Below are 25,131 nucleotides of genomic sequence, written 5' to 3' on the forward strand. Positions count from 1 at the left end.
TTTGGCCTTTAGTACATCTTTGTCTTTTCCAAGCTCATCAAAAATGTTCCATGCCTTGGACTGATAATCCAGAGAGGTGGCCTGACTTTTTCTGAACAGAAGCTAGTTGCAAGAGGTACTCTCCTAATCAACGCATCTGTTACTTTCCTGTATATATATGTGTGTGGGCAAGAACTGGCAATTTTGAGAAAAGCGGAGGATTATATTAGTAACAGTAAGAAAAGCTGGAGATGCAGCCAAGGAGAAAACTGCACAAGGAAAATTGTAAAGGTGACTGCACTTAAGAAAAGAGGGAAGAGGGCACCACTGGTGGGGACAAAAAGTTAATCCAACCAAATGTGTAAAGTACTGTGGTGATAAGAGCAGCAAAAGCTTATTTTTCTCATCACATCCAGCCGGGGGCCCAATTCTTTGCCGGGGAGGGAGGGTTCAGCAGAAAGTCTTCAGAGACACTAGAAAAATGTTCTAGGCAGGTGCCAAGTAAAATTGCTTGGATCTGCTTCAAATTGGTTCTGCCTGGGCCAATCCTTCCAAATTTGGCTGAGACAGTATCAGTTAGGTGAGACATGCTTGACTCTATAACTCCTAGGAAGTGGCCAGGGTCCCTGAGGGGTGTTTATCTAACCCCTTGTCTGCTAGATTAATGCCCCTCCTGGTGGTCAAGAGTTCCTGGGTCACAAATGTGGTTTGTTCAGGGGGTGGTGACTGCTTCCTTGAGGGACGAGGTGCTTCTACCTTGAACAAGGCCACTTCTGGATCCAACAATTCAACGTTTGCCCATTCTCCCACTTAATTTTCTGGGGAAAGTTTGAGGAGGTGATCGGATTTCAGCTTCAAGGGCCCTGGCAAAAGTGGATTACCTGGACCTGTTCCAGGCAAAGGCACAACAGCGATGGCATTGATTGTACTTGTTGATTACTATTGACAGAGATAGAATGATGCAACTCTCCTGATTCTTTTCTGATCTCTCAGCAACTTTTGGCACAATTATGCTATCCTTCTGGATGTGGAGGGGGTGTGTGTCAAAGGTAGGAGACATGTTGCAGTTGTTCCCTTCTCCTCTATGCAGATTTCAGCTGCTGTTCGTGAGATTGAGAAGTCTACCCTACGGCCTGGGATTGCTCAATCCTTTTATTTGTCCCTTTGACATCAACACGAAACCTTTGGGGAAGGTCATTCCCTCAACAGTGTCAAGTATTCTCAATAGGCTGATTAGATCCAGTTGCACATCTCAATCCCGGGTTGTGTAAGCAATGCTTTCAAGATCTTAACCCAGGGCTTGGAAGCTGGGGATGGGGAGGAACAGGCTTAAACTCAGCCCTGAAAAGACCAAATGGTTGTGTGTTCCTTTTTCTTCTAGTAATGTGGGATTTCTGTCTTTAGGTTCTGGGTGGAGTGGCACTTCTCTGGACAAATTGGCAGGTAACCTGGTGAACTTTCACAAAACAGGTGACTGTTATAGCCAGGAAGTCCCTTACCTAAATTCATGTGATCTAATAACTAGTTTTATGTATCTTGAGATTAGATAAGAGTAGGAACAAATGGGAAAGGCTACATTACCTCCGGTAGAACTAAGGAAGCTTAAGTCTGTCTCAGTAGGCTAAGGACAGGACAAAGCCAAGAGCATAATAGAAAGCAGGACATGGCAGAAAGAAGAGGCTGCTGGAGAAGGTTTGCATCGTGTCTGATGCCAGGGGAATGACTCTTGAGCATTTGTCTCAGACTTTAAAGCCTGTTTCCAAGATCAGTGAATTTTCCAAAATGGATACTGTCTTATTTATTATCAGTATACATCTCTCAAGCATTAATTCTCCATTTAAGACTTACAAATATACTTCTGGAATGAATACAGCTTTTCAGAAATTATGCTATTAAGTCCATCCCACATTGCTTGGTTCAAAAAGCCTATCATTCTAATGCTGATAAGGTTCGGTAGATGATAGATTTGAATCTACTTTTGGTTCACTAAATATATCAACAAGGATGTCAACAGTTAATAGCAAAAACAACAAAACAATTCTCTTTTGTTAATCAGGAATGGATTTTTCTATGGACAAAATGTTAACTCTAATTCTGAATGGGCTCAGAATTCTTTATATAAGCCCCACGTTGGATGATCTTTAGAGTCTAGTATAAAATAAATGTAATCTTTCAAACCTACAATTCCTATATACCTATATTCCTCTAAACTATACAGTACTTCAGCATACTGCAAGCTACTTCTGCTGCAGCCAGCTGCCTATAATTTGGCAGTTCAAATCCCACCAGGCTCAAGTTTGACTCAGCCTTCCATCCTTCCGAGGTGGGTAAAATGAGGATCCAGATTGTTGGGGGCAATATGCTGACTCTGTAAACCACTTAGAGAGGGCTCTAAAGCACTATAAAGTGGTATATAAGTCTAAGTGCTATTACTATTGAGAAGTATCTTCCGTATACACAAAAAGTTTTAACAGCATATCACTGTTATTTTCAAGCTGATAAACTTCTAAGAAATTTCATTGTTTCCCAGAAGACAAAGTCTGAAAATCCAGACTTGAGGGCAGATGTGATATGCCCCACTTCCTCCCTTCAGGTGACCAACTGTGCCCTAAGGGATCATTGCTGTACAATAAATGTACTTTAAAATATATATTTTTCCAGATTTTGAAGGCCGAGCCTGAAGGAGCTCTGACCAAAGGTCTTTCCTATTTCTTGGCTTATTAGATGTACTTGAAGTAGTCCCTGTCAGAGCAAGGAGAAAGCAGATGTATTGATAAAAAGCAATCAATCTTATCTTTGGATAACCAATCCATTGGCTTTACTTCTAAAGATAATTACGTAACTATATGATGCCAGCGCCAGCACATTTGTCAAGGTGCCCCTTGGACCCCAATCTTTGGCCTCTTCAGCCTCACCCTAATCACAAATGCTTTACTCATCTGTTCTCCAAGGTTACTTTAGCGAGAAAAATCAGCAACTACTTGACTTCACTTTGATATGAGATAGAGCTCCTTGCTTTTGTGTCTTGGGCTACCCAACTCCAAACTTCCTACTTTTCAGAAAAAACAGCTCAAGCATGAACAGATTTTTAACATGCAAAAAAGCAACTAACATCGCTTATTTCTAAAGCACCAAAATAACATTTAAAACAATCCTTATTTTATACAAATACTTTCTGCTCATTGGTTTTCTTTCTTTAGGATTTTTCATCTGAACCACTGCGGAGTTGTCGCAGTTAGTACTCTTAATATTTCTAAAGTAATGATCAAAAAGTGTTTTTTTTCCTCAGGGCCCATTTTTAAAAATTATATATAGAGGACTCCAAAATAACTTTTTATATATTTATCAACATTTACCATATCAAAAATTAAGATTGACATATTCACTGCTGCCTCTGCTTCTCGTTATTATTTGATGGAATATTAATATTGTATTCTTTTTCAACATAGGTCACTATATAATTTTGATTTTAAGGAGCTCTGAGATGGTCTTGGCGATATCCTCCATGGATCCTAGGAGCACTGCTCTAAAGCACCATAAAGCAGATTACTTTATGTATTCATTTAGAGGGACGTTTGCAGTGCAAAGATGTTCAATAACAAACCTTTCACCTACATATCTATTTTAGTAGGATAGCTGTTTTAGTCTTTTGCAAAAAGAGCAAAGCCAAGGCTCTTGTTAGATTACTCCTGGATTTGAACAACCTGCTGATCATGTGCATCCTTTTTGACCACTGAAATTGTTCAAGTTCTGGTCCTGTGGCAAAACATATTCCTTTTGAATGTGTATGCTTCAAAACCTGCAGTAAGAAATTGTGAGAAAAGATACTGGTTTACTACTTGGTTTATATTGCAAACTGGCTTAATAAGATAATTCATAAGTAATTTCTTGCTATTTTAAATACAGGTAGTCCTTGATTTACAATAGTTCTTGTAGTGATGGTTCAAAGATACAGCAGCACTGAGAAAAATGATGTATAACTGTCTTTCACACTTATGACCGTTCCCCATGGTCAGCTAATCAAAATTCAGATGCTTGGCAAGTGACTCATATTTATGATGGTTGCAGTGACCCAGGGTCACACAATCCCCTTTTGTGATCTTCTAACAAGCAAAGTCAATGGGGAAGCCAGATTCATTTAACAATTGTGTTACTAACATAACCATTGCAGTGATTCACTTAATTGTGGAAAGAAAGGTAATAAAATGGGGCAAAGCTCACTTAACAAATGTCTTAGCAACAAAAAGTTTGGGCTCAACTGTGATCATAATCTGTCTTTCAATCTATACCAGGAAAACAAACCAGAAATGTAAGAAATGCATCACAGCATAATAAAAATGTAAAGCATTGTCCAGTTTTTTGTTCTTCACTGGTCCATGCTAGTCATGCTTAGTTAACTCCAAAACATAGTTATGTGTGCTTTTGCAAAAAAATGCATAGTTGGATGCATAAAAGCAAAATTTTGTTCTATTGAGAATAGGAATTCACATTTACTTTTGATTTCAAGACACCAGTTGTAACTTATAGTTTGCACAATAGGCATTTTGTAGCTGAATGTTAATATTCATGCATACATCCTAAGTGCATAGATGTCTCAGATATCATTTGTGAATATAATAACTTTAAACTAAGGTGGACTTGTGCAGATCTTCACTTTTGTTTATAGAGAACTATAAACATTATATGAATACAGATCCATGTATATGGATGTACATTAAGAAATAAAAAAGCAGGGTGAGTTCATATGCATCAGAAGATCCAGATAGTTATATAATGTGTTTCTTTCTCAGCCAGGCACATGTAATGCAACGCTTCTGTATGTGTGTGTGTGTGTGTGTGTGTGTGTGTGTGTTACATCAACGCCTCAACCTGTTGGCAAACCCTGATTTGTCTTTTATTGGAAGACGAGAGATCTGTTCTTTCTATTTTTAAGTGACTAAGAGGTGTTTGGCTGCCATGGGAATGTGGGGAGAACAATGTGAGCGGCTCAGCAGATGGATAGGGTAATACAGTGGGTGAGAATGAAAGGAACAGAACAATACTGCGGGTTGAATCTTCTTCTAGCACAAGTACACAGCCATTTTTCTCAGAGTGCCTGGCTGTGTTTCAGGTTGGTTAGATGGACATGTGGCTATTCTGTTAACAGTGCTGAGAAAAACTTAATGACAAATATAAAGGAGAGATGAGACAAAAGAGGGATCCCTTGTTGTCTTGCTTTGGAAGATGATATTTCATACTCCAGTTCTAAGACATAGTAGGAGGCTGAGGAGCCATTTCCAGCTGTTTAATTTTGGCATTCAACAAACATGATGATTCTTGCTTCCCCCAGCATTTAACAGACTTTTATTGAAGATGCTGCAAATTTCCTACTATTGTTGTTTAAAAGGTCTTGTATTGACAGATCAACTTGTGGTTGGTCTGTGGGTTTTATACTTTCTGACTCTTGTGGCAGACTGCTCAGGGATGCTTCAATCTGGGTGAAAAAACAGCAGCACAGCATTTAAAAATATTTAATTTTGCTGTAGAGATTATACACCATCAAGTTGGTATCAATTTTTAATGATCAGACAAATTTTTTCCATGAACTGTCCCCAAGTGGGCCTTCAGGTTTTCTCCAATGGTGCACTCAGCACTACTATAATCAAGTTCATCAACCTTCTTGCTGGTTCTCCTTCGTTTTCCTTTTCACCTTTCCCAGTTATTGACTTTCAAGAAAGCTACGTTTCAATAATTGGAGCCCAACCATCCGATAACTCTGGATTGATTTGTTCCCTGTGTTTGTTTCCCTGGATAACTATTATTCTCAAAAGTCTTCAACACTAAAATTCAAATGTCTCAATATGCTTTCTACCATTTTTCTAACTCCAGCATTTGCTTTCATAAAGTCACTGAAATAAACATTGCCTCCTGCATGATTCCAATTCTGATTGTCACATCAGATATTATATATTTATATTCTTATTTTCTGAATTATCCAGCACATACGAGCAATAACGTTTCTTGTTCTTTGGCCTTTTCTAAAGCCTGCTTGAACGCATGGCATCTCCTTTCTCCTTTCCCTTCCAAGATCCAGGGAGGGTCAAAGCTAACACATCACTATACCCAGAAACGAGAGGGGGGAAGAACCCAAAGCCATTCTATCTTGTAAGGGTTGAGTTGGAGCCAATTCCTCCTTGTCTAAAGCTGCACCATTTCCAGGCACCTGCTCAGTTCCTCAACAGCATCATCTGATTGGTTAGAACTGGAGGCTTACATCAATCATCAGCATACTCAGTATACAGGAAGTCTCCGACTTAATCACAATTGGGACCACAATTTCAGTTGCTAAGCAAGGCAGTTGTTAAAATAAGTCATGCCAGATTTTATGACATTTTTGCCATGATTGTTAAATGAGTCACTGCAGATGTTAAGCAAATCGGTCATTAAGTGAATCGGGTTAACCCGACTATGCTTTTTGAAAGCCACTTGAGATCACAAAATGACAGTCACATGACCCTGCATCCACCATTTTGAGGTACATTGATGCTAGGAAAATACATTTTTCTACACATTCTCTCTTCACCATCATTTTCAACGTTCCCCTTCCTTGCCATGGCCATGGCCTTTTGTGATGTTCAGGAAGAAACTGAAATTCTCATTTTCGTCTTTGCTTTTTCTTGAGCAGATGTTCCAGGCCTTTGTTTTCTGAGAGTTGAATCATCAGCATATTGAACCCATTTTTTATTCTTCAAGATCTAGCTTCCTAACGATCATTTCAGCATTCAGATTGAGTAAGAAAGGCAAGAGAGAATGCAACCTCCACACACTCCTTTTTCTATAGGAAGCCCAACCAGGAGCATCTTCCCTGGGAACATTTCCTCATGATTAAGAAGCTACTTTTGGGTAAGCAGCCAAACGCAACAAAAAAAATCCCAGTTGCCATGACTCAACTTCCAGATTTCCTCATGAAGCATTTCTCTTGCAGGCAAGGCCAAAAGCGGGTTCAGTGTAAACTCTGGTTTTGCCGACTCAGCAGAAAAAGAATAATTTTAAAAAAACATTTGGTGGAGTCCTTTGTTTGAAATTTGCCCACAGCACGGGGAAATCAGCAACCGAAGCGTTTACTTCGCCTCAGGCTTGGCTTCAACTGACAAGCTTCTGCCCTCGCGCTAAAAAAAAAAAAAGCTTTCCCGCCTTATTCCACAGCTCGCTGTGCACATGCGCCAACCTTTCCTGTCGCGGTTGGGGACACCTTTGCTTTCAGGTGGCGCCCCCCAGGTCCATTCTCGCGAGACTTGCTTCCTTTCTCCTCCACCCCTCTCAACTCCCCTCCCCGCTTTCTCCGCATGCGTCTCTCAACTCGACGTCCTCTCTCTCTCTCTCTCTCTCTCTCTCTCACACACACTTCATTAAAGCCGTTCGACCAATCGCGAGCTTTCCTCAAGCGGAGCGGGCGGGCGCGAGCTATTTCGTTTCTCCTGGCCGGCTCGCGCGGCCCCTTTTTTTTTTCCAGCGGCCGGCCAATCGGGAGAAGGGCTCGCGTGCGCGCGCGCCTACCTCACCCACCCACCCCCACCGGGTGAGCCGACCAATCACGAGGCGGCGGCGTGAAGCCTCAGCCAATCGCGGGGCGGAGAAGTTGGTTGGGAGGAGACTTCTCCCTCGCGCGCGCTCGCGCTTCGGCCACGCCCCCTTCTTCCTCTCAGCCTTCTTCACGTTCCCTTCAAGGTTTTTTTTTTCTTCTTTTTAGGCCTCGCGCGCAGCCTCGGCCTCGCTTAGGGCAGCCAAGCCGGGCGATGACGACGACGGCGTCGCCGCTGCTGCTGCTGCTGCTGCTTGTGAGGCGGGTCCCTCGCTAAGGCGGCCACGGAACGCCAGCCCCGGGCCTCCGCCGCGCTGCCATGCCGGCTAAAAGGAAACTGGTGCCGCCGGCCCTCAACATCACCCCGACCATCGCTGAGGGACCCAGCCCCACCGGCGGGGAGGGCGACGGCTCCGAGTGAGTTGGGCTGAGCGAGTGGAGCGGCGGTGACGGGTCTGAGGGGAAGCGCGGGGAAGGGCGAGGTGTCTGTGAGGGGTGAAAAAAAAGGAGGATTTTCCTCAGGGAAAAGGGGCTGAGGAAAATGTGTGAGGTGAGGATAGCTGGCCGTCGGTCCTCGGAGAGAAGCATCCCCAGCCACGACCACGGGGAGCTTAGTTGGCTGGATGGGGGGGAGTTGGGGTGTCTTCCCTCAAACTGAAAGCCCCAAAGGCGGAGTCCGAGGCGGGGGTGGGGGAAGCAGCTTGGAGGAACCGGCCTGGTGGTGGTGTTGGTGGAGGAGAGAAACTTCATTCACCTTTAGGTCCAGGAAAGGGTGGAGGAAGGATTGGGTGAGGATGCGCCCCGTGGGAAGGAGGAAGGAGGTCAGGCCAGGCAGGTTCTTCTGCCCCGAATGGGCTCGGGATGCCGATCAAGGGGGATGTTTGTAGCTGGGAGTCGAAGTGAGGGGGTCCTGGGGAGTCTCTTGAGGATGGTGGCTTGCTTGCAGACCTTTCAGGACCCAAAGTGGGATAATAAATGGACTCGTGGTGTTATCTAGTTTGGTCGTGAGAAAGGCTATCAGAGAGTCCCAAGGACCCCACAGCCACTCTTCCACTCTACGAACCCCACTTCATCCCAGCACTTACGATATTACTTAGTTTGGATCATGAAACGTCTGCCAAAAAAAACCCCACCGGAGAGTCCCAAGGACGCCACAGCCATCCTCCTTTCTCTTCTCCTGCACTCCACAAACCCCAGCTCCCATCTGGCACTGCTGATGTAACTTAGTTGGGTCATGAAACACTTGCAAGAAAGCCACCAAAGCGCTCAGTGAGCACCAAGGACCCCACAGCCATCATCCTCCCCATTTTCTTCTCCATTCCACAAACCCCACTCTTCTATCATTGATGGTACCCAGTTTGGATCATAAAACAGTCTGCAAGAAAACCACCAAGCTTAGAGAGCAACAGTGACCCCAGAGTCATCGTCATCCTTCCATTCCACCAACCCTACTCCCCTTCCAGCACTGATGGTATTACCTAGTTTGGGTCATGAAGTGTCTGCAAGAAAACAACCAAGGACCCCTCTAGATCCAGAATGATGAGGATCTCATATACGATAGGATCACTTATAGGTATAGGATACATGGTTTGGACTAGATCTCCGAGGTCCCTTTCAGCCCTATTGTTCTTTATTCTGTGAAGATTGGACAGAGAAAAGGGATGTAATAGCTGGCTATGTAATAGCCAATATGAGGTGATAAAACTACCTGTTTTCATTGGTTTTTAAATGAATTGTTATTTGATTTTTTTTGGTCTTTTCACCAGGTCTAGGTGAAAAGACCAAAAAAAATCAAATAACAATTCATTTAAAAACCAATGAAAACAGGTAGTTTTATCACCTCATATTGGCTGGCCAGGTGTTCTGTAATTAAGGGAGGAGGATTTGCTTGATACATCTCTTGAAAGAAAACAGTGTTGCCACCTTTCCTATTAACTCGGTCTTCTACAGTGTGATCAACCAAAGTTGTGATGAACAGATGTTGGAGAATGGAATGCTTCCTATCATGTTTGACAGATAATAGAGATGTTAACGTAAGATAGAACCAGACTGTAGGACCTCATTTGATTGATCAGGTTGGAGCACACGCAGGAAGAATTTAAAGACTTGTATGTCTGCCCTTAAAATAATCTTGGAAAAATTTTGCCTAAATAAATCCTTGTTGTACTACTCCAATTGACTGTTATGCATGAGAAGCAATAGTTCATTCTGTAATGGCTAAAAGGCTGTCTGGAACAACTTACATATAGATTTAGAAGATGTTTTCATTTTCTTTCAGCATATTTTATATGGCATGCTATTCTTCAAGCTCATTATAATGCTCTTCCAGACCATTCTTGCTCAGATAAAATGAGGCATTCAAACAATATTTAAAATGCATTTTACAATAATACAAAGCAAGAACTGAGGAAATGATTTATTAGAATTGAAGTACTGATACAGTATAAGAGGAAGAATGAACTGGCAAAGTAATGACTGGGGAGACAGAAGAAAGAACGTTGGATGTTTTAAAGCATAATACTTTGCAAATTTACTTAGAAGGTGACTATCTAATCCAATGGGCCACACTCTCAAGAAAGTGTACTTAAGGTTTAGCCTTGAAAAAAGTCCATGATGAGAGGGATTGAAGTATGTAAGAATAGAAGTGAAGCTTGGGCTGACAGCAGTGACATTCAAGATTTCACTTGTAGAATGATATATGTTGAAATGTATTTTCATAAATGTTGAAGTGTTATTAGTTACAGAAGTGAAGAACAACTGTCAATGACCTGGAAAGGAATAATTGTAATGAGACATGTTAGCCATGTAAAGGATGAAGCCTATATAGAAATATGGGCAATTAGCAAAAGGAATGGATGAATATAGAATAGAATACAGAATAAGAGAGTTGGAAGGGACCTTGGAGGTTTCTAGTCCAACCCACTGCTCAGGCAGGAATCCCTATTCCATTTCAAACAAGTGGTTGTCCAATCTCTTCTTAAAAGCTTCCAGTGTTGGAGTATTCACAATTTCTGGAGGCAAGTTGTTCCACTGATTAATTTTTCTAAGTGATGCTATTAAAAGTACTGTGTTTAAAGGTTGCAGCATTTCATAGTTAATAGATGTAGTTTTCTACGTTTTTAGAAAGTGTTGACAAACATAAGCCTTTTGCCCTCTTACTGATGAAGGAGTTCATTGAAATTGCTTGAATTTTTTTATAGTGTTATTTAAAATAAAAAATAGGTGTGTATATGTATGCACATATGTATATGCAGATATGTAGTTAAATTATGCTTTAATGACATTTATAATAACCAATTTAGATTATTTTAAAAAGCGACTAGGGACATCCAACCTTGATAACTTTAAGACCTGTGGACTTGAATTCCCCATGCTGGCTGAGGAGTCCATAAATTTTAAACTTGCCAAGGTTGGACACCTATGGACTACATGAAACTGGAAATCCAAATTATTGGTAGGATGCTGCTGATTTTGTAGTGGAATAATATCAAGATTCACAGACTTGAATAATTACCAGCTGCCATGGAGTGACAGTGGAACAGTTGCCTCCCTGTATTTTTAGCTCCCAGAACTTGTGTGATTGGCCCCTGAACCACATAGGATGCAGCACTGAGAGGGTCTCTTCTCTGATACAGCAAAGTTTTTCTTATGATCTATATTAGTATGGTGGTGACCCACATAGTTAAAATAATTTATTAATCTGCTTCTGTACTATTGATAATTTAGAAATGAATGCTGGAGAGAAAGAATCAGTGTTAGTCCAGAAAATGAGTGTGCGCCATAAAATGTTTAAGAAATGGAGTACGCATAATGTAGCATGGAGAGGAAATGAGAAAGAATTGGAGGTATTGAGTAGAGAAATTGTGTGGAAAGATGAGCAGTAGTTTAAAGCCAATAATAAAAGAACTGAATAGTAATTATTACATAGTTTTATCCTGTCTTTTTTCCAAGGAATTTAGGGTACTATTACTGTAATGGCATTATCTCTCTCTTTGTCCCCCCCAACTCCCCCTGGTTTTCACTCTAATGCTATTCTTGTAACAACTTTGAACAGTTGGGAATATGGAAATGTGTAACTAGGACCACCATGTATCCAGATTCTTGTGCTGTTTTTAACCACAGTCTATAACTAGCTGCAGCCATTTTGTGAACTGATTTCCCTCATGGCAGTTAGTTTGTGAGGGTACATATGACACTTTCACAAAAATCTTATGCCATCTAAGCTAAAAAATTGGAATGTATATGTCTGTATGTACATACATTTTAGTATTTTACTGTTTATAGAAATTCCTGTTCAGAGAGCTTAAAACTTTGTGTGTGTCTCACATAACTCACCCATACACTCAGGTGTAATTATGATGTATTTGCATAACCTGCTTATCCCTCATTAATTAAGCCATGAGTTACTTAGTGACACACTGAAACATAGAAAGACATCCTCACTGGATTTGCATAGCATACTATTAAAATGTCCAAATTCAGTGTCACATCTCACCAACCTAAGAAACATGCAGCATACAGGTAGTCCTCGGCTTAGGACCACAGCTGAACCCTGTGTTAAGCAAGATATTTCTTAAGTTGTTTTTGCCCCATTTTACGACATTTCTTGCCACAGTTGTTAGGTGAATCACTGCAGTTGTTAGTAACAAAGTTGAATCTGGCTTCCCCATTGACTTTGCTTCGCAGAGAGATGCAAAAATCACATGACTCAGGACACTGCAACTATCATAAATATGAGTGGCTGGATTTTGGTTACGTGACTGTGGCAATGCTGCAAAGGTCATAAGTGTAAAAAACTTATCATAAGTCACTTTTTTCAGTGCTGTTGTAACTTCAAATGGTCACTAAACAAACTGTTGTAAGTTGAGGATGACCTGTAATAAGGCATGAGACTCAGGGTCCGTGACCTTTATGAGTGGTAAGGTACATGCCTGAATAGAGATTTGAACTTGGGACTTCAGTCCCACACACTTATGATGTATACTGGAGATCCATGGGGTGGAAATTTAACAGATTGGGGATTTTTTTTAAAAAAATGAAGTGATTGATTTTCATGGGAAACTAATACTCTGGTTTGGCTATAGGAAGGTATTTAATTTAAAGGGGGCTGCAAAGTATAAGTAAAAAGGTAAAGTTTCCCTTGCCTAGTCATATTCCGACTCTAGGGCATAGTGCTCATCTCTGTTTCTTGGCTGAAGGAAGACAGCATTGTCCGAAGACATTTTTGGACAACGCTGGTCATGTGGCAGCATGGCTGTATGCCGAGGTGCACAAAATACTGTTATTGTCCCACCGAAGTGGTACCTGTTTATCTACTCACATTTGCATGCTTTCGAACTGCTAGGTGGGCAGGAGCTGAGGCAATGAACAGGAGCTCTCCCCATCGTGCAGTGCTTGGGTCTTGAACCGAGGCTGTCTGCTTTCTTTAACCCTTATAACCATGCAGATAAAAATGGGTACAGTATGGGAAGAAGGGCAGGGTGCTGAATATGTGAGTTGCTGATGGTGGGAGATATGTGTGCTTCATAATAAAATTGTTCAGATTGATATAGCAAAAAAGTACCGTCTGTTGAGTATATTTGGAGGAAAGAATGATGAGTTGGCAGTTCTGAAATGCTTAGGGAGGAACTTATTTTATAAGGAGCAGTGATACTTAAAGATTGGTGGAAATGCAGCAAATGATGGAGGGAGGATTGATTATATAGTATGTCCTTTCAAGAGCTGTGTAAATGGATCAGGAATGTACATGTACATATTTGTAATGCAGAATATTATAGCAAAAGAACTGCTATAAGCACTGGTATTCAGATCAAAGAAAGGGTAGTGTTCAAAGACTTCACTGAAGGTGTGTGAATAAAATGTAAAGAGAATTGTGTGTGAAAGAGGAATCAGAACTAGAAAAAAGAAAAGCAGGAGAAACAATGCCCAAGGAAAACTGCCCCACTTTAGATACTTTTATCATTTTTGTTGAAAGATTTTACCTAATTAAAAGATAACCAAGAACAAATTATAAAAAGTGGAGAATGTAGAAGAGAAAGAAACAGAAGAGAAGAAAATTTAAAGCCACTTCCAATCTTCATTACAACAGTTACAAATTTTTATCTTCTCCCACCCTTTGCTATCTCTCCTTCTTATACATATTTAACCCCTTTTAACTAGCAAACTCCAAAATCTCCAGTTTATTTGTGTCCATTTTCAGCAAAACATCTGTAAAAGGTTTCCAGTCTTTTATAAAAAAATACTTATGGACTTTAAACAGGATATATTCTAAATGGGAAGAGAGGGGTTTCTGGAACCTAAGAGCTGGGATCTGGGAAACACCAGGATACAGAATTTACTGTCTATCTTCTATTCTTTCATTTTTTTTTCTTTAAAAAAAAGCTGCTTTCAGTTTTTTTCTTTTTCCTAAGGGATATTTTCCCTTTATCCAAATGGACTGTCCCCTGTCTTTTAAAATAAAAAAATGTTTTTTTTAAGATGATAAGTCAATGGATTCCTATTAAAAATAGTATCTCTAAATTCTGCTCGATTTATTTTGAATAAATATGCATAGAATTGCAGATACGGTAAATGTAAAACTTGCACTGAGCTGGGATAATAAAGATTCCATTGCATTGCAAAGAAGGACCTCCTAATTATTTATAGCCTGAGACTTGGAGAGGTTTAATATTAAGACATTTTGGTTTCAGGAATAAAGCTTAACCCAGTGGTTCCCATGTTGAAGAGAACCTTCATGTTAACATAATTTAGGTGTCTTCTTGGGTCAATAGGAGATTCCTCAAATAACCACTGACATGGAAATGTGTGAGGAAAATAAATGAGAGGGACATAGACCTATAGAGGTTTTTGATACCTGTACTCAAACATTCTGTGCATATTAGACTTCGTTCTTGCCTGCATCAAAGAGATTTATTTGGTCAAGGTTTGTCTGTGAGTCTTCTGTTGAGTAAGTGAGTCCCTGAATAAAGGGTTACGTGTCCAGAAACTGGAGGTTTTTAGTTGTATCCCTGTGAAGTGTGACATTCTCTTTATATACAGATTTTAAAGTCTGCGTAAATAAAAAACACATTGTGCAGATTACAACAGTTTAAAAAAATGAATAATAATGTTAATCCTTCCCTCATTACTGCTTAACTGAGTTTGAAGCTCAGTGAATTTAAACTGCCATCCGTAATCTTGTAAATGCCACAGTGTAGGGTGCTGTAATTCACAATTACATCCGCAAATAGCATGTTGCTAAATGGAAGCAAAGTGTAGAGGTGGAATGGCATGTGTATGGGTTAGCAGCAGGGAGAGAAAAAGCCGAGGAGTTTGTTTAGTAAATTGTTGTGTGAGTGAAAAAAGGGCATGAAATCGTCTTGAACGAAAGGGGATTTGGAAGAAGCTACAATCAGATGAAATAGGCAAGATTGAGGCATTTAGAATAACGGAAGGGGATTGTTAAACGCATCAAGACAAAAAAAAGGAAAATAATCCCAATGTACAGTACATTAAAAAATTCAAATAGAATAAAAAAAAAAAACAGAATATATATTGGAAAGCCCTATCCATATTTTGTTTAGTCTGCTTGGACAATTTCTTGTTTAGATTGAGAAAATCGGCATTCCTTGTAGCCAACACTGAATATTAGAACCCAGCCTGGCAGAGAACTAAGAAAATACTGAACAGTCTTCAGTACTGTTTAATACTTTAAGTCGAGGTAGATCTCGACTTAAAACCACAATTGAGTCCAAAATTTCCAGTGCTAAGCGAGATAGTTGCTAAGTGAGTTTTGCCTCATTTTTTTAAAAATAAAGTTTTATTTGGGTTTTCACACACAAAATACAAGTAAAACATCTTTTTTTGAAAATAGCATGGTCCCGGGTTGAACTTTATACAGACACAAAACTCAATTTCATGCTCCTTTTTGTATTCTATTCCATATCTTATACTATTTTACATTTTCTATATAGTTTTTCCCCTCTTTTAATTTTCTCAATTTTATTTTGATTATCTCATCTCAATTCAAATCATTATATTTATACTTTTGTCTGTTCTGTTTCAATTTCATATTATCTTTTCTCATTAAACAAATTTTCTCATGTAGTTACTAATTGGTTTATGACACCTTTATATCTTTTAATTACATCCATTCAACTCTTATTTAAACTTCAATATATACCTTAAGTTTATGACCTTCAATATAATACATAATACATAACTTCCAATCGAATTCTGCTTGGCACATTCTTATAATACTATATTATTTTTTTAAAAAAGAAAGATTGTAAATATATGTAATTATAAACCCTCATTCCATTCCAGTTCAGTTCTATCATTAATAATCATTAAAACCACAACATATTTAACACTTCTTTTCAATTAAATATCATACTTCCTTAAAAACACATATAATCTCCATAATTAATTTTTCCCTTATTTCTCCACATATGTTTTATAAATCATTAAATATACCTTTTGTTACATTTATTTATTGACAAGCATTCCACTGAATTACGATAGCTATTTTATCAGACATTTTAATCATACATTGTTTCATATTTTCTAAAATTATTTCTGCTTCTAATATAACCATACTATCTTATGTACCTTTGCAGAATCCCTTTTTCCATTAAGTTTTCACCCATTATCTCTAAATAGACCCTGTTTCTCTATATTTTGCTTCTGTCCTTTATAACTTCTTTTCCTTTCTTTCTTCCCTCTCATCTTCTCCCTCCCCTTGTCTCTCTAGTTCTAATTCTCTCTTCTGCATTTCCCTCTTCTGTTGCTTTCTGATTTTATACATATTTTTCACTCTATTTTTTTTTTTTTTTTGGAGTTGTTTTTCCCAATCTTAAACTTTCCATTCTCTTTCTCCCTGTTCCTTTCTTTCCCCCATCTAAGATTATTTGTTCATTAAAGATGGCTTCTTCTTTGTCACAATCTTCTTGTTCTGCAGGCATTTCTTGTTGTTTCTCATAATTCCAAATCTCCATTTCTAAAAACTGAAATACAAAGCCAAAAGAACCTCTCCCTTCTTGTGCATCTTCTTTGTACTTTTTAAGTTCCATTTTCAGTTCTTCTAAAAGTGGAGCCATTTTAAAAAGTTTTAAACAACCACCCGATTGATTTTAGTCATTCAAAACAATAACCAAGAATCCAGAAATCATCAAGTAATCCAGATAGTCCCGACTTATATCTTCTTATTTCTTTTTCGATTTTCTCTTCCTGGGGTTTTTGTTGTGATATATCAGTTAGAATGTATCTTTTGGAAGTCTTGTTGAGATTTTGCTGTAAGTTCTTTTTTAATTCCAGGCAGTCTCCTCCCTTCCAGATCGTGCCCTTTTATTCTTACCCTCTCCTTTCCTGTTTTCAAAAGCTTTTAATTATCCAGAAATCTTTATTATCCCTTTGACTTTTTGTGTTCAGCATTAAATGCCTATTGATGTCAAAGTGGATTTTTTTTCCAATTTCTTGCTTAAGTCTCTTAGCTGTCAGTATAGGAAAAGGAGAAAACCAAATCTTTTCCCTTTTCTCTCTCCTTCGCAGCTTCAAAATCTTCTTTGGGAACAATGTTGTTAAGTTTAAATTCCAGGGTACCTTATTTGTTGCTTTTGCTGTTTGACCCGGTCAACCAAAATTTTCTCTTCTTATCTTCCTCCTGCACATTCTTTTCTGGTTGAGTTCTTCTTTGTGGTGGCCATTTCTGACCACCGCTACAACCGCCTTCGGGAAAGGGAGTAATGGCCAGCTGGGGAGGAGAGATGCGGCTCTCCTCAACCCTGCAGGCAGTCTCCCCCCTCTTCACCACCTCTATGGGGTGGCTTAGCCCCGAAACCAGCCGGCTCGAGGCGCTCCAGCGGCGAGCACGGATCGAAGCCTCGCAGAGACAAGGTTTCGGTCTGTCGCTGAAGAAGCTCAAACCGGAAGTTGAGTTTTGCCTCATTTTATGACCTTTCTTGCCACCATTGTTAAGGGAATAATTCACTTGTTAAATTAGTAACACGATTGTAAAGTGAATCTGGCCTCCCCATAGACGTTGCTTGTCAGAAAATCACAAGAGAGGATCACGTGACCACGGGACACTAACTGTCATAAATATGAGTCAGTTGCCAAGCTTCTGAATTCTGATCATGGGGATGCTGCACCAGTCATAAGTGTGAAAAACAGTCACTTAATGGTTGTAAATCCAGAACTACCTGCACAAGTAGTACCAATTTTACAACAGTTCGCTTAGTGACTGTTTGAAGATACAACGGCACTGAAAAAAGTGACTTTAAGACCATTTTTCACACTTATGACTGCTGCAGCATCCCCATGATCATGTGATTTACATTCAGATGCTTGACAATTGACTCACATTTATGACGGTTGCAGTATCCCGGGGTCATGTGATCCCCTTTTGCGACCTTCTGACAAGAAAAAACAATGGGGAAGCCAGATTCACTTTACGACCGTGTTACTAACTTCACTGAATGATTCCCTTAACAATGGCAAGAAAGGTCGTAAAATGGGACAAAACTCACTTAACAAATTCCTCAGTTAGCAACAGAAATTCTGGCTCAATTATGGTCTACCTGTATATAAATTTGGGAAATTGTGCCAGCCAGGTGATTTTCCTACAAATCATTCTAACAGCCTTTGGGCTTCACCAGCAAATAGTAGGAATGACCATGCTGCCTCACTCCGTTGCATACAGTGGCGTATTACGTAGATCTGATGCCTCTCACCTTCTTTTCCCTTAGAGCACACCTTGTTGACCTCCAGAAAAAACTGGAAGAACTGGAGCTGGATGAGCAGCAGAAGAAACGGCTGGAAGCTTTTCTCACCCAGAAGGCCAAAGTGGGAGAACTGAAAGATGATGATTTCAAGAGGATTTCAGAACTGGGAGCTGGCAATGGTGGGGTGGTCACCAAAGTACAACATAAACCCTCAGGGCTAATTATGGCACGGAAGGTGAGACCGGGTAAGGGGGAGAAAAGGATCACTCATTTTCAGAGCATGGGCTTGAAGAAGGGACACAATCAGAGCAATAAACTGATCAAGTGATAGGACTGCAAATTGCAACTTTTGAGTTGAGCTTTCAAAAAATGTGCAGTATATGGCAATTGGGGCTGGAATTTCCATTACTAAGCAGTGTGGTTCTAAAGCCATCCCAGGTGATCTCATTAACTAAATCTCACAGTTGTTAGAAGAGGCAACTTCCTGCTGGCTTCTCACAAAGTTAGGGGGAAAGCTAGCAGGAAGTTGCAAATTCCAGGCATGCATGGGACTGGGAGCAGATAAGGGAGACCCAGTGAGAGTTGACCAGCACAGAATAAGCACAGAGCAGCCTGGGGTGGGTGGGTTATGTGTGTGAATGGAGACCTACCCCCGCAACTTGCAATGTTTCCTACTGGCTTTCCCATTTCCTCTCTTGGGGGAATGGTGATCATGTGACCATGGGGCGGTTGTGACCAGTGGCTAGTGCAAACCAGTTGCCAGGCATCCGGATAGCAAACTTGAAACTGCAGGAATGCTGGGGCAGTTAGAACCCCCAAGGACTAATTCAGTGATTTTGTAGCTTTGAACAGTTGCTAAACTGTCATAGGTCAAGGACTACCCTGTTTCCCCGAAAATACAACCTACCTTGAAAGTAAGTCCTACCTTGATTTTTACACGTGTGCCAATGTAAGCCCTACCCCCCCCCCAAAAAAAATAAGCCCTAATTAAGATCCCACCCACTCCAGAGTGCAAGGGTAAAAATTAAGCTAGGGTGGGGATGGGGTGTGTGCGGAGCTACCCTACTACTTACCTTTGGACAGTTGAAGCCAGGCCTGGCACACCCCAATACCTGCCTTGCTGGCCCATTTCTTCTGCAGCCAGCAAGGCTGGCAAGGCTTTCCTGAAGGACTGTGTAGCTGGATTGATCCAGAGGTCTGTTATTGGCTGCAAAGGCCTTCAGGAAAGCTTTGCCGGCTGCAGAAGAAGTTCCTAAAGGTCTCTGACCACGAAAAAGAAGCTTGGGATGACACGTGCAAGTGAGGTTAGTCAGTGGATAACTTCCCCTGAAAATAAGACCTGGTGCCTTTTTCGGTGGCAAAAAAATTATAAGATAGGGTTTTATTTTGGGGAAACACGGTATTTTTAGACTCTCTGACAGTTTTCATATAGGGCAGCCAATCTCAAAAAAAAGAAAGAAAGAAACCCTTGCAAAGATGCATGACTGGAAACCCAAAACTGAAAAAAAGCCAAGCACCCAATAACCATCCAAAGGGGCTTAACCCCAATCATGCCAAAGGAAAAGGGGAACAACCAGGTCCTTAAGCAAGTTGTGAGAAGTTAGAAGGAGGGGTTCTGTGCAAGTTCTCCAGAGTGATATCATTGATGCTCCAATGGTTGTAACTGTGGGAAATGGTCATAAGTTGCTTTTTTCAGTTCCATTGTAACTTCGAACAGTCACTAAACGAATGATTGTAAGTTGAGGACTACCTGTAATCTGGAACTTGACTCCTGATTAATGAAGTGCATCAATACAGGTAGTCCTTGACTTAGGACCACAAATGGGCCCAACATTTCTGTTGTGAAGTGAGACATTTGTGAAGTGAGTTTTGCTCCATTTTACGACCTTTCTTGCCACAGTTGTTAAGTGAATCACTGCACTTGTTAAATTGATAACACAGTTAAGTGAATCTGGCTTCCCCATGGACTTTGCTTGTCAGCAAAAGGGGCTCACATGACCCCTGCGGGGTTGATAAGTTAGTGACATGGTTGTTAAGTGAATCTGGTTTCCCCACTGATTTATTTTTTTTGTCAAAGGTCACAAAAGGTGATCCCATGACCTTGGGACAAAGCAGCGTTCACAAGTTTGAGTCAGTTGCCAAGCACCTGAATTTTGATTGCATGATCATGGGAATGTTACAAAGGTCGTAAGTGTGACAAATGGACCTAAGTTACTTTTTTCCCCAGTGCCGTTGTAACTTCAAAACGGTCACTAAATGAACTGCTGTTAAGTGTTGTATTAAAATATTGCAACACTTAGAGCCTCATCACTACGAATGTGAGGTCCTTGTTTTAAATCCAATTTCCTGGACTGTCCTAGACAATAGTTCTAGTTCCCTAGATTTCTCCTCGTATCTACAGAATTTTATTTAAGGATTTGCTTCACCCTTTACTAGAGACGACTTCATTTGATGACGAAAGGTTGTTGTGGCTTTCTTGGCAACTTTACAGTGTCTTTTTTCCCCCCCTTTACTAATCTTTTCTGCTATTCTGACATATCCTGGCAGTTCCCCGCCCAGGTTCAATCCCATTTAGCTTTTCACAATCAGCCATCACTTCCCAGTTATCTGGATCTGGATCTGACCCTGCTAGCCTTTCATAAAACTCTGAAGATCTGACTATTTCCACGGGAATTTGGGTCAGGAGGCTAGGCGAGCCTTACTGATGATGTGGCCCTATGATTAAGGTGTCATGTATTATTTTTAATTGCTGGTTTTAATATTTGTACGCTGCCTAGAGTCACTAACCTGAGATGGGCAGCTGTGTAAATTTATTTAAATAATCTTTTTTGGCACAAGATTCCATTCTTACTGATACTGTATTGATGCCTACTTTAAACAAAGGCAAATGTGAAATTCCTTTGGCTTCTAACTACAGGTATTTCTCAACTTACAAACATTCATTTAGTGACCAAGGAAAATTAGAATGGCAATTTAAAAAACAATTAGTTCTCACGCTTATGACCATTGCAGCATCCTCATAGTCACCTGATCAAAATTTGGATGCTTGGCAACTGGGATGGGTTTACAACAGTTGCAACATCTTGGGTCATGTGATCGGAAAAGTCTTCAAGTTTGCTTAATGACCACATGATTCACTTAACAATTACCGTGATTCATTTAACAATTGTGGCACATAAGTTGTCAAATCAGGCGTAATTCACCTTTATTCGCACCTCAAATTCTGGTCCCAGTTGTGGTTGTGAGTGGAGGACTGCCAGTAGTCGCTTTCAGTCCATGTCCCACCCATAATTGTAAAAAAATAATAGATGCCTCTTCTTTGAGATGATGGGAAGCATTTAGATGGACTTCTCTTGTCTCTGAAGCACTGTGATAAGAGAAGCTGAAATTCATCTCTAATTTTGGCCATGGTTTTCTGATTTGGCTTATGTGACCTCATGTGAGCGAGAAGAAAGGTCAAAGAGAAAAAGACAGGAAGGAGCACTAATAGGGGCCTAGCAGCCTCTTTTTTTTAAATTTTGGCGCTTCTATCTTCTGCTTTAGAAAGTTTAGAAAGAAGAGAAAGTTTGATGATTGGTGGGATGGATATTACTGTGTAGTCAAAGCTATGGTCAGTAGTAATGATGGCTGTGAGAGTTGGACCATAAGGAAGGTTGAGCGCCAAAGAATTGACGCTTTTGAATTGTGGTGCTGGAGAAGATTCTTGAGAGCCCTTTGGACTGCGAGGAGATCCAGTCAGTCAGTCTTAAAGGAAATCAACCCTGACTGTTCTTTGGAAGCTGAAGCTCAAATACTTTGTCTGTGGAGATTCTCCGTCCTCCAGGTCATGGCTGTCCCAAAGGTGCTTTTTCAAGAGGCAACTGGACTTTCTGGGTTTTCTCTGAAGACATTTTGCTTCTTATCCCAGAAGCTGAAGAAGCTTCTTGAAGGAGAAGCGAAATGTCTTCAAAGAAAAAACAAAAATTGCCTTTTGTAAAAGCATCTTTGGGACAGTGTTGGGAAAGACCGAATGCAAAAGTAGAAGAGGGGGACCACAGAGGATGAGATGGTTAGTGTCATTGACCCAATGAACATGAATTTGGGCAGAGTCCAGGAGACGATGGAGGGCAGAGGAACCTGGTGTGCTGTGCCCCATGGGATCGCAAAGAATCAGACACGCCATAGTGATTGAACAACGACATCAATAACAAAGGGTGGATATCTTGTGCCTTATTCCTATGGAAGATAACGCTAGCAGGTTGGGCGGGTGATGGGTTTGCTCTCCTTTGCAAAATTATACATCTGGTACGGAAAGAACATTTGCGCAATATAAGGCTTCAACTCTTCTGTGAACCATCTCCCATAAATTGGTTTCGGTGTTCCATTCCTGAGCCGTGCAAGCGTTCCTATGGTGACTGCTTTCTTCCCACTTTTCTTCTGCTGCTTTTTCTTTTTTTCTTTTTCTTTTTGCACTGCTAAGTAGGTTATACCGCATGCCTTCCTGGATGCAGAATCATTAGCAAATGTAGAGCTATAATTGCAGTCCCATAGCTCTCAGTTATCGAGCAAGGGTGTCTGCCAATAGCTTTTAAAAGGCCAGAAGCTCATCTCGGGGCTGACCGTGCAATCATAACACAATACAACCTGGTCTCTTAGGTGAATGAATTGTGTATTGCAAAACCCTATTTCAAAACTTGCGTCTTTTTATCATTACACATATTCCTGTTTCTAGGATTTTAAAGTGTTGTTTTTTTTTTAAATGATTTATTGCACTGTTGGGTGACCTGCCTCGATGTATGGACAATGGCTCAAATACAATGGATTAAAAAAAATGAAAATATAAGTTATAAGGAAATATGTTTCTTATAATTAATAGAAATTGCCCAGATGGTCACCAGAACATTAAATTCTGTTTAAATTGCAAAATGTGTTTCTCGGTTGCAAAAATGACTTGCAGGAAACAGTTAAATTCTAAGGGCTTATTTTAGTCTGATCTTTTGAATTCCATAATGTTAAAAAAATGGAAGATTTAAAAAAAAATCTTTAAGCAAGCTGGAGAAATGCAAAATGAAACATTGAATCAGTATCAGTGTTTTGGAATCCCAGTAAAGATTTAAATAAGCCTAATCTATAGTAAAATCAGAAGCTGCTTTTTCTTGTGCAAATAGAGAATGCCAAATCTTGCAGTCTATCCATACTTTGTCTGGCTGTCATCTATACACCATTCAAACGCTTTTGTCTGTTTGTAACCTTCAATTAGCCAAAACGGTGCATGATATGACAACAATTTTTGAATCAATGTACCTCAAATGTACTAACTTAAAGAATATGTACAAAGAATGTGAGACTCATGACTTCTGTGGAATTGAAATTTCAAGGATCTCCAGATCAGTTACACTCACAAACTTGTTGCCACTGCAGTGCCACCTTGCTCAACTGCATTCACGTGATTGTGTTCTCCAGTGCTTCCTGCCAACTTCTCACAGTCAGTGGGGAAGCCAGCAGAAAGTCAGAGATTGTTCTCTTCTCTTGTTTTTTTTTGCTTGCCCTGAGTCATTCTGTTGATCTCTTTAGTTAAATGAATATTTATAAAAGGATGGCCCAATGAGTCATAAGCAGTCTATTCCCTTTCAAAATGTATTAATAGTCTATTAATCAAGGCTGTTGATTAATTTAAGAAAGGTTTGTAGTGACTAATGACTAATAACAGTATTTTGTCAGTAGCAATTGAGTCTTCTAATACTGGTTTATTTGCATGGGACTATTTCATAATAAACTGCGCTCATCAAGCTAATTTAGGACTCTTCCCAGTGTCTAGAGGCATGGTGGCTCAGTGGCTTAAAAGATGCCGGAGAAGCTCTGTGCTCTGGCGGTTCGAGTCCTACCACCGTGGGATGGAGTGAGCTCCCGTCACTTGCCTCAGCTCTTGTTCACCTAGCAGTTTGAAAGTGTGTAAATGTGAGTAGATAAATAGGTACCACTTCGCTGGGAAGGCAACAGTGCTCCGTATTTTGCTGCATGCTCTGTGCTGTGGTGTCAAACTGGCTACATGACCACAGAAACATTTTCAGACAGCACTGGCTCTCAGTGGCCTAGAAAAAGAGACCAGCGGAGTAAAACCCGCAGGGACACCGTTATCTTTACCCACTGTGAAATCTCAAATGACAAACTATCTGTGGCACATCTTCAGATTCGGCCTTTTAAAAGAAAGCAGAACATGCCATTATATTAACAGCATTACATTACAACTTTTAATTTCTGTTAGCAAAGCATTTTAAAACAGCAGTGATTTTTTTACCCCTCCAGGAAAGACGTACGGGCTTGACTGAGTCACATCCAGCCGTTTCCCCCTATGAGTAATAAGGGTAGAACCTGTGTCTGCTGTTTATTGGTTAATGTACCTTCAGTGGCCTGGAAGAATAATAATTAAAAATGAAACAATTTAGCACAAGTAAAATAGTTTCATGTTTAAGCTACTGCCCCATAATGCTATAAATTAAAAACATAAAATACTTTCAAGTTGGAATGGTAAGGTTTGGAAAAGTTTTCCCAAAGGATACCAGAATTCCCAACTGGGTTATTTACTGTTAAACTGATTCCCAACTGAGTTAAGCTTTTGTCTGATTAAATCCCAGTGGTGAGATTCAATTTTTTTATGACCGGTTCTGTGGGCGTAGCTTGGTGGGTGTGGTGTGGCTTGGTGGCCATGGCAGGGGGAGGATGCTGCAAAATCCCCATTCCCTCCTCACCCCCACTAACCTGCTTTCCAGCTCCGTTCTCCTGTGCAGGGCAACCAAAGAAGACCCAGCTGATCAGCTGGGACTCAATGGGAGGCGGAGAATAGATGGGGGCGGGGCCAGTCAGAGGCGGGATTTGCCAGTTCTCCGAACTACTGAAAATTTCTGCTACTGG

At 40.4% G+C, this 25,131-nt stretch overlaps 1 protein-coding gene across 1 annotated transcript in view; it reads left to right on the plus strand.

The window, feature by feature from the left end:
- Window positions 1–7,622: 7,622 nt before the first annotated feature.
- Window positions 7,623–25,131, plus strand: part of MAP2K2 (mitogen-activated protein kinase kinase 2) — a 44,457-nt gene continuing 26,948 nt past the window's right edge. The window contains exons 1-2 of the mRNA XM_087952076.1: window positions 7,623–7,957; window positions 18,265–18,475. Coding sequence (XP_087808202.1) covers window positions 7,860–7,957; window positions 18,265–18,475 — 309 coding nt within the window. The 5' untranslated portion in view covers window positions 7,623–7,859. The remainder of the gene's footprint in view (window positions 7,958–18,264; window positions 18,476–25,131) is intronic.

Source organism: Notechis scutatus, chromosome 1 (genome assembly GCF_049901735.1).
Source record: "Notechis scutatus isolate UNSWTSFEM ecotype Mainland chromosome 1, rNotScu1.2, whole genome shotgun sequence".
NCBI classification, from domain to species: Eukaryota; Metazoa; Chordata; class Lepidosauria; order Squamata; family Elapidae; genus Notechis; species Notechis scutatus.